Below are 10938 nucleotides of genomic sequence, written 5' to 3'. Positions count from 1 at the left end.
TCCCGCCTCCCCCTCCCCTCCCGGCCCCGTAGGCGCGGGCCCCGCGGCGGCAGAGGCAGAGAGAGGCTCCGGCCCCGGGCCCGGGCCCCCGGCGGCGGCGGCGGCTGCGAGCTCGCTGCTCCCGCTCCCCGTGCCCCCTCCCCCTCCCCTGTCCCCACCCCGGCCCGCCCGCCCCCACCGCGGCCCCTTCATGGACAGGAACTACCCGAGCGCCGGCTTCGGGGACCCGCTCGGCGCCGGGGCGGGATGGAGCTACGAGAGATCAGCGAAAGCTAGGTAAGGAGGCCGGGGCCGCCTGGGGCCCGGGGCCCGGGGCAGGGCACGGCAGGGCCTGGACGGGGCGGGCTGAGCGGGGCAGGGGAGGGGAGGAGTCAGGGCCGGGCCTCGGTCTGGGTGTGCGGGTGGGGGGCGCCTGGAGTCCTGTGGCGGGCCCCCCCAACCTTCCCCCCTTCCGAGACCTGGCTGCTGCCTGTGCAGCAACTCCATCCCCTCCCCTTCTCCCCTGCCCTCCGCGCCCCCACTTCGGGGCGCGCTGGAATGCAAGAAAATACAAAAAGGGGGGCAGAGGCCTTCTTCCTTCTTCAGTGAAAGAGAGGGAAGGAGTACCGACCCCAAAGTCTGCTCGGGCCCCCTCCTGCTCCCCCGCCCTAGTCCTATTGTTCAGCCTGCTGCGAGAGGCAACCCCCCCCCCCCCCCCGCAGGGGCCGCGGGGGGACCCCGCCCCCCCGAGTGGGAACCAGGAAGGGGTGAGCACAGGGGGGGAGGGAGGTCTAAGGGCCACCCCCCCCCCCTTCTTCCCCTGAATAACTCCTCCATACCCCCAGCTGAAGGTCCTGGACAATGAGGGGGGGCAGGAACCCCCCCCCCCCAAATACACCAACAAAAATACACTGGCAGGTCGAGCTTCAGATTTCCAGGCCTCAATACCTGGGGCCATGTTTACTCGTGGTATCCTAGCTGGTATTTACATATTCGAGGAGACTTGCTCAATATTTATGTGTGTGCATGCCCTGTTCCTTAGCATACCTCTTCCTTATTTTCTTGCCTGCTCTGTCTTCCTGTCCTTCTGGCCTAGGCGACACTTTCAGTGTCTTCTCCCAGCTGCTTTCCCCAGATTTGGGATTTGTGATCTCTCTTGGATTTGTCCAATGGGGGGAGGGAGGCTCATGCTGGCTGGCAGGGGCCACATGTTGCTGCCTCCACGTTTCCCTGGGCTGGAGGGCTTTGTATCTGTCTGCTGGCTTAGTTGCCCCTCACCTGGGGGCTGGAGCTCTGTACCTGCGTTTCATAGTCTTTGGTTATTTGAGAGGCTGACTGGGTCTCTAAGGGTGTGACTGTCAGATCACTCTGTTTGAATGGGGTTGTTCCCACTTCAGGTCTGAGAATTAAAGAGTGGGTGCGCTTGGTGATGCTTACAGGTCTTTTTTTCACCCACATATGTGGCCATGCTGTGGATGAGCAAAGTGTTAGCTTCTCTTTGGAACACACTTGTCCCTGGGCAGCTTGTATACATGCATGTATGTGTTTACTCACAGCTGGACCTTTCTAGGCCACCTGTGTGGTACCCCTCCGATATCTTACTTCCTTGGACCTTCCGTGACCCTGGGACTAGTGAAGACCCTGTAGCTTAAGAGAGCCAGTCTAGGAGGGTCTTTCTCTGTAGTCCCGTTGGGGCTTGAGGTCTGGGCTGATAGGGGATCTCAGTGGCCCCTTGATTCTCACCTCCATGTGACAGTGGGTCCATTCCTTTGTGTATCCAGAGGATAGGGATCCTAGGCCCTCCTCTCTGCTGTGGTCCTGCTGGTTTTCAACCTGGAAATTTCTCATCCCCAGTGGATACCCTTGGCCCCTAAGGGGGTGGGATCAGACTGGTGTGGTTTCTAAAATCTAGGATAACCTTCCTGCCTCTTTCCCCTTCCCCAGCTTGGTATATGGCGGCTCCAGGACTTCCCACCCGGAGACAGACATCTTACACCGCCAAGCTTATGCAGCCCCTCACCCACTTCAGGGGTATGCCACCAATCATCACCCTGCAGGTAGGACCATTGGACCCAGATCTGGTGGAATGGGAGCTCCTCATGCTGGGCTCCCTGGCTGCCCTTCCTGCCTGCTTGCATTTCCTTGACCTCTCCTCCTAGCCTGTGCTCTAGCTAGGCTAGCAGGCTACATTGGGCTCAGCCCTGGCCTGAGCTTTGGTCCTGACTTTGCCCCTCTATATGACCTGGGACAGTCTCACTTTTCCTCTGCCAAGTGAGCTAGCCAAGATCTCTCTGACCTTCAGAATCTGCTCCTGCATGCCTTCCTCACTGCCCATATCTGCTCTCCTTGTGGCTCCCACTGGCCATTCTCTTCAGAGAGTTGGTGTGGGCACTGGTGGGCTCTCCTGAAGGCTCCCTCCTTCTGCTTCCTTTCTTCCTTATCCTCCTCGCCAGATGCCCAGCCTCCTTCCTGCCTCTCCCCCTTCTCCTTGGCCCCGCCCCTCTCCCTGGCCACGCCCCCTGTTGCCTGGGTGCCGCTTCCCTTTCCTTTGGTGGCATGAGCCAGGTTGGGTGGTCCTCCCTCTCTTCGTGGCCCTTCTGGCCCCAGGCTTAGCTTGGAGGGGCCCCTCTCACCCTGCCGCCTGCGCCTTCCCAGGACTCTCGGGCTTGTTTGACACCGGCCTCCACCATGCTGGTTCGGCTGGCCCAGATGCCTCGGTCATGAATCTCATCTCTGCTCTGGAGTCCCGGGCCCCCCAGCCAGGCCCCTCTGCTTCTTCTCTCCTCTCCCAGTTCCGGAGTCCATCCTGGCAGACAGGTAGCCTAGACCAGGGTAGAAGGGGTGGTAGCTTGATGGGGAAGCCTGGGGCCCACTTGGTGCTTGGCGTGCCATCTAACCCTCAGCCCCTCTCCCCAGCCATGCACACACCTGGCCCCACGGAGCTGTTCATCTCGGGGGCCCTGCCCGGCTCGGGGACATTCCCATCCTCCTCAGCTCTGTCTGCCTACCAGCACCCAGCCTCATTTGGGGGCCGCCCCTTCCCGGTGCCATCGTCCCTAAGCCTCCAGGACCCGCCCTTCAGCCCACCAGCCAACGGGCTCTTGTCTCCACACGATGTCTTGCACCTGAAGCCTTCCCAGGCTCCGACCGTGCCCTCCTCGCTGGGCTTCGAGAGGCTGGCGGGGGGTGGTGTCCTGGGACCCGCCAGCCTGGGGCCTGCTCAGACTCCTCCCTACCGCACGGGCCCTCCTGAGCCTCCTCCCCCTCCCCGCCATCTCCCCACTCAGTTTAATCTTCTGGCCTCCTCCTCTTCAGAGCAGTCCTCTCCCCAGCTGTACAACTTTTCAGGGGCCGCCCCCCCCGGACCCCCACCTGAGCGGGCCTTGCCCCGGCAAGACAGCGTCATCAAGCACTACCAGAGGCCGGCCAGTGCCCAGCCCCCACCCCCGCCCCCTCCACCCCCGCCAACCCACTCCCTGCAGCACTATCTGAGCTGTGGAGGCAGCTACCCACCCCCAGCCATGGGCCACCGTGCCAGCCTGGCCTGTAGTCCTCTAGGTGGGGAGCCTTCTCCTGGAGCTGGGGAGGCAGCTAAGGGGGCACAGGGAGCTGGCACGGGGGGCACAGGGGCTGGAGGGAGGGCAGCAGGTCCAGAAACTGGGCCAGGGACAGGGGGGCAGGGGGCTGGTGCAGCAGGGGGTGGCTACCGCCCCATCATTCAGTCACCTGGTTACAAGGCAGCCAAGGGAGGTTATGGGGCGGGGGCAGGAACAGCACGACCCCCTCCATCCCGCTCCACAGCCACACCTAAGTGCCAGAGCCTGGGGGCTGGGGGCTATGCTGCTGGGACTGGGAAGCCCAGTGGGGCAGGCAGTGGTGGGGGCCAAGCTTACTCCCCAGGCCAGCCCCAGGGCCTCCTGGGTCCCCAGGCCTACAGCCAGGGTTTTGGTGCCACCCAGGCCCAGGATCTGAGTAAGGGACCTGGCTATACGGCAGGGCCTCCGCAGGCTCAACCCGGCGGGCCCCCCCAGCAGCCTCCTCCTAGCCTGACCACCTGCCAAAGCTACTCACCTGAGCAGCTCCAGAGCCTTCCATATGGGGTGCAGAGTGAAGGCTACCCTGGCCCTGCTCCCCATTCCCAGGGCCTGCCCACAGCCAGCCCCTCACTCAGCTATAGCACGGGCCACTCTCCAGCCCTCTCAGGCCATGGTGGGGCCTGGGGCCACACGCCAGCTTCCTTAGGTGGTGGTGGGGGTGGAGAAGCCAGTCCCTCCCACATCATTCGACCATTGCAGTCACCACCAGCCACTGGGGGAGGGCGGCCCCCAGGGGTGGCCAGCCCCGGGGCCCCTGGGAAGTACTTGAGTTCAGTGTTAGCCTCTCCAACCTTCCTGGGCCCCCCTGGTGGGGGTGGTGGCTACCCGGGGGCAGGGGGAGCTGGGGGCTATAAGGGCAAAGGAGATGGGGGAGAGCTGCTGGGGGGGCCGGGGAGCGGGGGCACAGGGCAGCGCACCGAGGATGAGGACTTCCTCATCCAGCACTTGCTCCAGGCTCCCAGCCCACCCCGGGGCTCAGGCCCTGATGGGCTGGTGGGAGAGTGTGAGGAGCAGAGAGGCAGTGAGGGCCCAGGTGGTGGGAACGGCTCCAAAGCCACCGCGGCCTATGACCTGGCCAAGGAAGAACAGCAGCGCTACCACCTGCAGAGCGTGATCAGGACCAGCGCCAGCCTGGATGACGGGGCCGCGCTGGAGCTGGGGCTGGGGCGGCTGAAGGACAAGAAGAAATCTGCCGGCAGTGAGCGGGGTGGGGGCACCCCTGAAGCCCTGGCCACCTCGGTGGTCCACTATGGGGCAGGAGCCAAGGACCTGGGCGCCTACCTGCAGAAGACTCCGCCCCCGCCTGCCCCGGCTCCGCCCCCACCCCCCCCCCACAACCTGCTTTTGGAGGGGGGCCCCTAGCCTCCCCCCCTCCTGGCCCCCCCCTCCGCCTCCACCCCCACCCCAGCTTCTGCCTTCAGTGCTGAGCCATGCGCCCAGCCCCCCAGCTCCGCCCCCTGCTCCTCCACCCCGTAAGGTGGGCGTGCATCTCTTAGAGCCCACCCCTCGAGACACTGGACCTCTCCAGCTTGAGGCCCACCTGCGGGGACCCCCTGGCCTCGAAGCATCCCCTAGTCCCCGGCTTCGAGCAGACGAGGGCCTGGAGGCCCCTGGGGCCATGCAGGACCTGTTGGGTGCTCTGGAGCCCCTGCCTGCACCCCCTGCTGATGCAGGTGGCCCTCAGCCTGGGGAGGCCAAGGACCCAGCAGGGGCCTACCGCAGCCCTAGCCCGCAGGGCCCCAAGGCTCCGCGCTTCGTACCCTTGACATCCATCTGCTTCCCCGATTCGCTGCTGCAGGATGAGGAACGGAGCTTCTTCCCCACCATGGAGGAGATGTTTGGTGGAGGAACCGGTGACGACTATGCCAAGGCAGGGCCCCCAGAGGATGAGGCCGACCCCAAGGGCGGTGGCAGCGGAGCCGCCCCTCCGGGGCCTCCAGGCTATGATCCGTATGGTCCCTACTGCCCTGGTGGACCAACAAGTGGGGGCCCTGAGCCATCGGGGCTGGGCTTGGACCCCGGCAAGCCCCCTGTTGAGCTGCCATCCACAGTTAACACAGAGCCCCTGGGCCTGATCCAGGCTGGGCAGCACCAGCCACCTCCTCCACCCCCGCCACCCCCACCTCCACCCCCAGAGCCCAAGGGCGGCCTTACCTCACCCATCTTCTGCTCATCCAAGCCCAAGAAGCTGCTGAAGACCTCGTCCTTCCACCTGCTACGGCGGCGGGACCCTCCCTTCCAGACCCCCAAGAAGCTCTATGCCCAGGAGTATGAGTTTGAGGCTGATGAGGACAAGGCGGATGTGCCCGCTGACATCCGCCTCAACTCCCGCCGCCTCCCTGACCTGCTGCCAGACCTCGTGTCAAGCTGCCGTTCACGCCCGGCCCTTTCGCCCCTGGGTGACATTGACTTCTGCCCGCCAGCCCCTGGCCCTACCGGGCCCCGGCGTCGGGGCAGGAAGCCCACTAAAGCCAAACGGGATGGCCCACCTCGGCCTCGGGGCCGGCCCCGCATCCGGCCGTTGGCCGAACCTCCTCCCGGGCCCCAGCTGGGTCCCCACGCTCCTGGCACCCAGGCAGATGGAGCCAGGAAACCCCGGGGCCGGGGCCGGGGCCGGGGAAGGAAGGCAGATGAGCCCAACACTGAGGGGCTGGAGCCCCTGAAGCCACTCAAGGTGAGGGCATTGAGATGCCTCCCTTCCTGGGGTGTATCTGTGAGGGGTGTTGGAGGGGGTCCCTATGGGGGATAGGGAGATGGAAATTCATAACAGCACAACATCTCTTCCAGATCAAACTGGCAGTGCCCAAAGTGGGTGAGGGTGGTGGCCCCACAGTGGGCGAGCCAGCGTCTTCTGGTCCCATGGATAGTGGCCTGGACTCTAGCCAGACCCGGGAGAAGATCCAGGCGAAGATCAAGGAAGTAGAAGAAAAGCAGCCGGAGATGAAGTCTGGCTTCATGGCATCTTTCCTGGACTTCTTGAAATCCGGCAAGCGGCAGCAACTACCCTCGGGCACGGGGCCGCCCCCCAGCCCCTCCAAGGCTGCACCTGCCCGGACTCTGGGGCCGCCCCCAGCAGTGGCACCCCCCCCTCCGCCCCCACCCCCTGCCCCAGCCTTTGGTCTGGGTGGGGCCCTGGAGGCTGAAAGCGATGGTCTGGGCCTGGGCTGCCCCTCGCCCTGCAAGCGGCTGGACGAAGAGCTGAAGCGGAACCTAGAGACACTGCCCTCCTTCTCCTCAGATGAGGAGGACTCGGTGGCCAAGAACCGGGACCTGCAGGAGAGCATCTCCTCTGCCATCTCGGCCCTGGACGACCCGCCTGCCCCCAAAGACACTGGTCCAGCTGTCACCCCAGCCACGGCCTCCAGCCCTGGTGAGGACCCTCATCAGGGAGCATGGTGGTGGGCAGAATGGGCCCAGAGGCTTGCCCCGCCCGGGGCAAGGCTTCTGAGGGGAGGAAGGTGTCCGAAGGGGACTTTAGGTCCTCGAGCTGAAGGAGTGAGAGGGGCTGGGAGGCTGCTCTTTACCCATCATTACAGCGGGGACAGAGTGGGTGAGCAAGTCCTGAGTTCAGATGTGCTTCACTGTGTGACTGGGCAAGGTACTTAATTGCTTGCCTAGGAGCTCAGGCTCCTGCCTCAGTTTCCTCCACTGTGAAACAGGGATCATAATAGCACCTACGTCCCAGGGTTGTTGTGAGGGTCAAGGAGGTCGTACTTGTAAAGGGCTCAGTGTGGTTCCTGGCACTGGGCATTCGTTGAATAAACGCCTGTCTCCTTCCTTCCTTCCTTCCATCTGGTGGGGAGGAAAAAGGAGGGGATCATGGGGAATGGCAGAGCCTAGCATTTGGAAGGCTGTGAAGGCTTGCCTGGGGAGGGCCGTGTGGCTGCAGCCCTGGGCTCTGAGAGACGCCTCCGTCTGTCCTTGCTCCCTCAGAGGCCCCCATCCTGGAAGAGAAGCCTCCCCCGTCACCTGCTGCATCTTCTCCTCCCTCCCCTCCTTCCCCCCCACCCTTGGTGCCCCCAGAGCCCACCTCCTCCTCCCCACCCCCTCCACCCCCACCGCCTCCGCCTTCTGCCATCCCTCCTGTGCCAATGGCACTGCTCCCCCCGCCAGAGGTGCCAGCCCTGGCCCCAGCCCCAGCCCCGGCCCCATCTCCTGAGGAGCCAGAGCCCCCCCGATGCCCGGCCCTTGCACTTAGCCAAGAAGCAGGAGACGGCGGCTGTGTGTGGCGAGACTGACGATGAAGCAGGGGAGAGTGGAGGCGAGGGCATCTTCCGCGAGAGGGACGAGTTTGTCATCCGGGCAGAGGACATCCCAGCCCTCAAGGTGAGTGGGGGAGGCCATGGTGGGAATGCTTTGCCTCCGGCCTCCTTGGCTACTGCTGCGACCCTGCCCAGCCCCCTTCCTATCAAAACCTCAGTTTTTGCTTGTAAAATGGGGGTGAGGCCTTGGCTTGGCTGATCTCTGGGTGCCATCCAATTTTTTGTGTCTGGGGCAGAAGGCTGAGCTCACGCTTTTGGCCATGCCTTGTAAACTTTTCCACAAGGAATCTTGAGAATGGGTCCCTAGAATGGCCGGGCTCACCAGAAGGAAAGGACGACCAGGCTGCAGAGACCCAGCAAGGGGCCTCTGGTGTCTTGGTTGAGCAGACGGAGGGTCAGGGGAAGGTGGGCTGGGCTCCAGAGAGAAGTTTGAAGAGGATGTAGCAGTGACCCGACTGCCAGCCCCCTTTTAGTCCACACTGGGGAAGGGCTTACCTGACAGTATCCTGGGAGTGGAAGGTGACCCTAGGACCTTTGACTCCAGAGGTCAGGCTGCTTCCTTTGGCCTCTGCCCCTTGGAGTTGTGCAGGCAAGCTGGACCTGGGGACTTGCACATAGCATATAAAGAAATAAATAAAGGGAGGGCAGAGTCCAGAGGCCTCTGCCATCCTTGGAGTGGCCTTGGGCCACCTCAGGGACCCAATTCTGTCCGGATTAATAGCATGATGGCCTGAGGAGCCAGGAGAGGTGGAATGGCAGATGTCGTGAGGTCCCTGGGCTGAAGAACCTGAGCCAGGGAAGGGGCCTGAGGGTTGGGGAAGAGAATAGCATCAGAGGAGGCTCTGAGTGCTGCCTGGCCAGGGATGGGCCCCATTGACAGTGGTCCCTTTTCCTTACAGCTGGCCCTGCAGACAGGCCGGGAGCCACCCCCCATCTGGAGGGTGCAGAAGGCTCTTCTCCAGAAGTTCACTCCAGAAATCAAGGATGGACAGAGACAGTTCTGTGCGACCAGCAATGTAAGCCTGATTGGGAACACTCTGGGCTAGGGGCATGTGGCAGCCAGCTTCCTAGAGACAGGCAGGAGGGGGTGGGGCCCTGCGGAGATCACACGGAGGGAGCCCTAACGCTTCCTTTTTCCCCCCCCACACCCCAGTACTTGGGTTATTTTGGGGATGCCAAGAACCGCTACCAGCGTCTCTATGTGAAGTTTCTGGAGAACGTGAACAAGAAGGATTACGTGAGAGTGTGTGCACGAAAACCTTGGCATCGGCCCCCAGTCCCGGTCAGGTACTCACGGACAGGGCCATGGAGGCAGGTTGGGAAGAAGCGGGCAAAGGGTCTCGGGGCACTGGGAAGCAGAAGAAGAGTTGAAAGATAAAAAGGAATCTGATTTTTGCCTCATCTCTTTGTGCTCAGACGTCCAGGACAGCCAAAGGCTCCTCCATCATCATCTGGGACAGCAGCCTCAGGGGGTGGGGTTTCCCTTCCCAAGCCCCCAGCTCCCCCTTCAAAGCCAGAGCCTCCTGAGAAAGCTCCTGAGAAGCCCCTTGAGAAGGCCCCCGAGAAGCCCCCTGAGAAGCCCCTCGAGAAACCACCTGAGAAGGTCCCAGAGAAGTCCCCAGAGCCAGCCCCAGAGCCGGCCCCAGAGAAACCACCTCCTCCAGTCCGCCCTCCAGACAAGGAGCGGGCCCTGCGGTCAGAGCGGGCCACTCGAGGGGAGCGGGGGGCCCGGCCTGGTCCTCCTGCAGCAGAGGCAGCCCCAGTCAGGCCTCCTCGCCCTCCAAAGGCCCGACCAGCCAAGGTGAAGGCCGAACCTCCCCCAAAGAAGAGAAAGAAATGGCTAAAGGAGGCGAGTGAACGTTCAGCAGCGACCAGAGGCAGCTCCTCCGAGTCTGAATCCTCCCCCGGGCCCCCCAGTGAGGACGGTGAGGGCCAGGCCAAGGTCCCTGAGCAAGGGGCCTGCCTTGGCACGGCTGGCATGGGGATGGGGATGAGTAAGGCGTGTGCTTGGCGGGTGGAGGACTGGATGTGGGGCAGGGGGTGGCAGGGTCCATTGAGATTAGAGAGCTTAGCATGGCCACCTGGAGAGAGAAGGGGGTGGCCTGGTAGAAGGAGCTGTCGTTCCTCCCTTCCTGGCAGAGCGGGCGGCCCCTGGGCGGCTTCTGAAGACCCGGGCCATGAGAGAGATGTACCGCAGCTATGTGGAGATGCTGGTGAGCACAGCTCTGGACCCTGACATGATCCAGGCTTTGGAAGACACACATGGTGAGTGATGGGGCCTCCCTGTCAGAGCCACAGGGGCCAAGGGCTGGGACACGGGGGGTCCTGATACCTGTCTCTTCTCAGATGAGCTGTATCTGCCCCCGATGAGAAAGATTGATGGAATTCTCAATGAGCACAAGAAAAAAGTTCTCAAGCGCCTTTCCCTGAGCCCAGCCCTGCAGGTGCCTGAAGAGGGGGCAAAAAAGGGGGGGGGCCAGTGCTGGTGGCACAGGGTGGCCTCTAACACAGTCCTTCTCCTCCCAGGATGCCCTGCACACCTTCCCCCAGCTGCAGGTAGAGCGTGGCAGTGCTGGGGCTGGGGGAGCAGATGGTGCCCCTGGGACAGGCTCTGGTGCCGTGCGGCTTCGGCCTGCTGGGGACCCCTATAACCGCAAGACCCTTAGCAAGCTGAAGAGGACTGTGGCCCGAGCGCAGGTACTTTGGCTGGAGCCCTAGATGGGAGGGGCTGAAGATGGCCCAGGCTGGACCTCCTTTGGCACTCAGGCTTCTTCTGCCCTCTTCCCTCCCTAGGAGTTCAAGGTGGAGCTGGACAAGTCAAGCTTCTACACCCTCTATCATGCTCTCCACCACTACAAATACCACACCTTCCTCCGCTGCAGGGACCAGGTAATGCTCCAAGCCCACTGGGAGACCATCTCCCTGTCTCCCTCCCTCTGGCAGCCCTGTGTGGCCTGGCCTGGGGCCCTGCCCCATTGCCCAGGGCCCTTCAGCTCAGCTTCTCTTCTCTCCCCATCTCCAGACGCTGGCCATCGAGGGAGGTGCTGATGACCTGGGGCAGGAAGAGGTTGTGCAGCAGTGTATGAGAAATCAGCCCTGGC

General features: G+C 63.2%; 2 protein-coding genes across 3 annotated transcripts in view; one reads left to right on the top strand and one right to left on the bottom strand.

The window, feature by feature from the left end:
• NOSIP (nitric oxide synthase interacting protein) overlaps positions 1-10938 on the bottom strand; it is a 23181-nt gene that overhangs the window by 12124 nt on the left and 119 nt on the right. The window contains exon 1 of one of the 2 annotated variants that reach the window (XM_069103364.1): positions 206-252. The exons of the other annotated variant lie outside the window; for it this stretch is intronic. The gene's annotated coding sequence lies outside the window, so the exon portion shown is untranslated. Of the gene's footprint in view, positions 1-205; positions 253-10938 lie in introns of those variants that run through there. 2 annotated transcript variants of the gene reach the window in all.
• PRR12 (proline rich 12) overlaps positions 168-10938 on the top strand; it is an 11368-nt gene continuing 597 nt past the window's right edge. The window contains 16 exon segments of the mRNA XM_069103353.1: positions 168-276; positions 1924-2036; positions 2635-2796; positions 2896-4964; positions 4966-6249; positions 6363-6945; positions 7509-7744; positions 7746-7901; positions 8737-8853; positions 8991-9124; positions 9254-9762; positions 9977-10102; positions 10184-10281; positions 10364-10534; positions 10631-10726; positions 10860-10938. The exon segment at positions 10860-10938 is cut by the window's right edge and continues 597 nt beyond it. Coding sequence (XP_068959454.1) covers positions 191-276; positions 1924-2036; positions 2635-2796; positions 2896-4964; positions 4966-6249; positions 6363-6945; positions 7509-7744; positions 7746-7901; positions 8737-8853; positions 8991-9124; positions 9254-9762; positions 9977-10102; positions 10184-10281; positions 10364-10534; positions 10631-10726; positions 10860-10938 — 6019 coding nt within the window. The 5' untranslated portion in view covers positions 168-190.

Source organism: Petaurus breviceps, unplaced genomic scaffold (genome assembly GCF_028583685.1).
Source record: "Petaurus breviceps papuanus isolate PSGF00001 unplaced genomic scaffold, PetGlider_PUasm1.0 577, whole genome shotgun sequence".
NCBI classification, from domain to species: Eukaryota; Metazoa; Chordata; class Mammalia; order Diprotodontia; family Petauridae; genus Petaurus; species Petaurus breviceps.
Note: the sequence above shows the minus strand (reverse complement) of the source record. Positions and strands in the feature narration are given on the sequence as shown.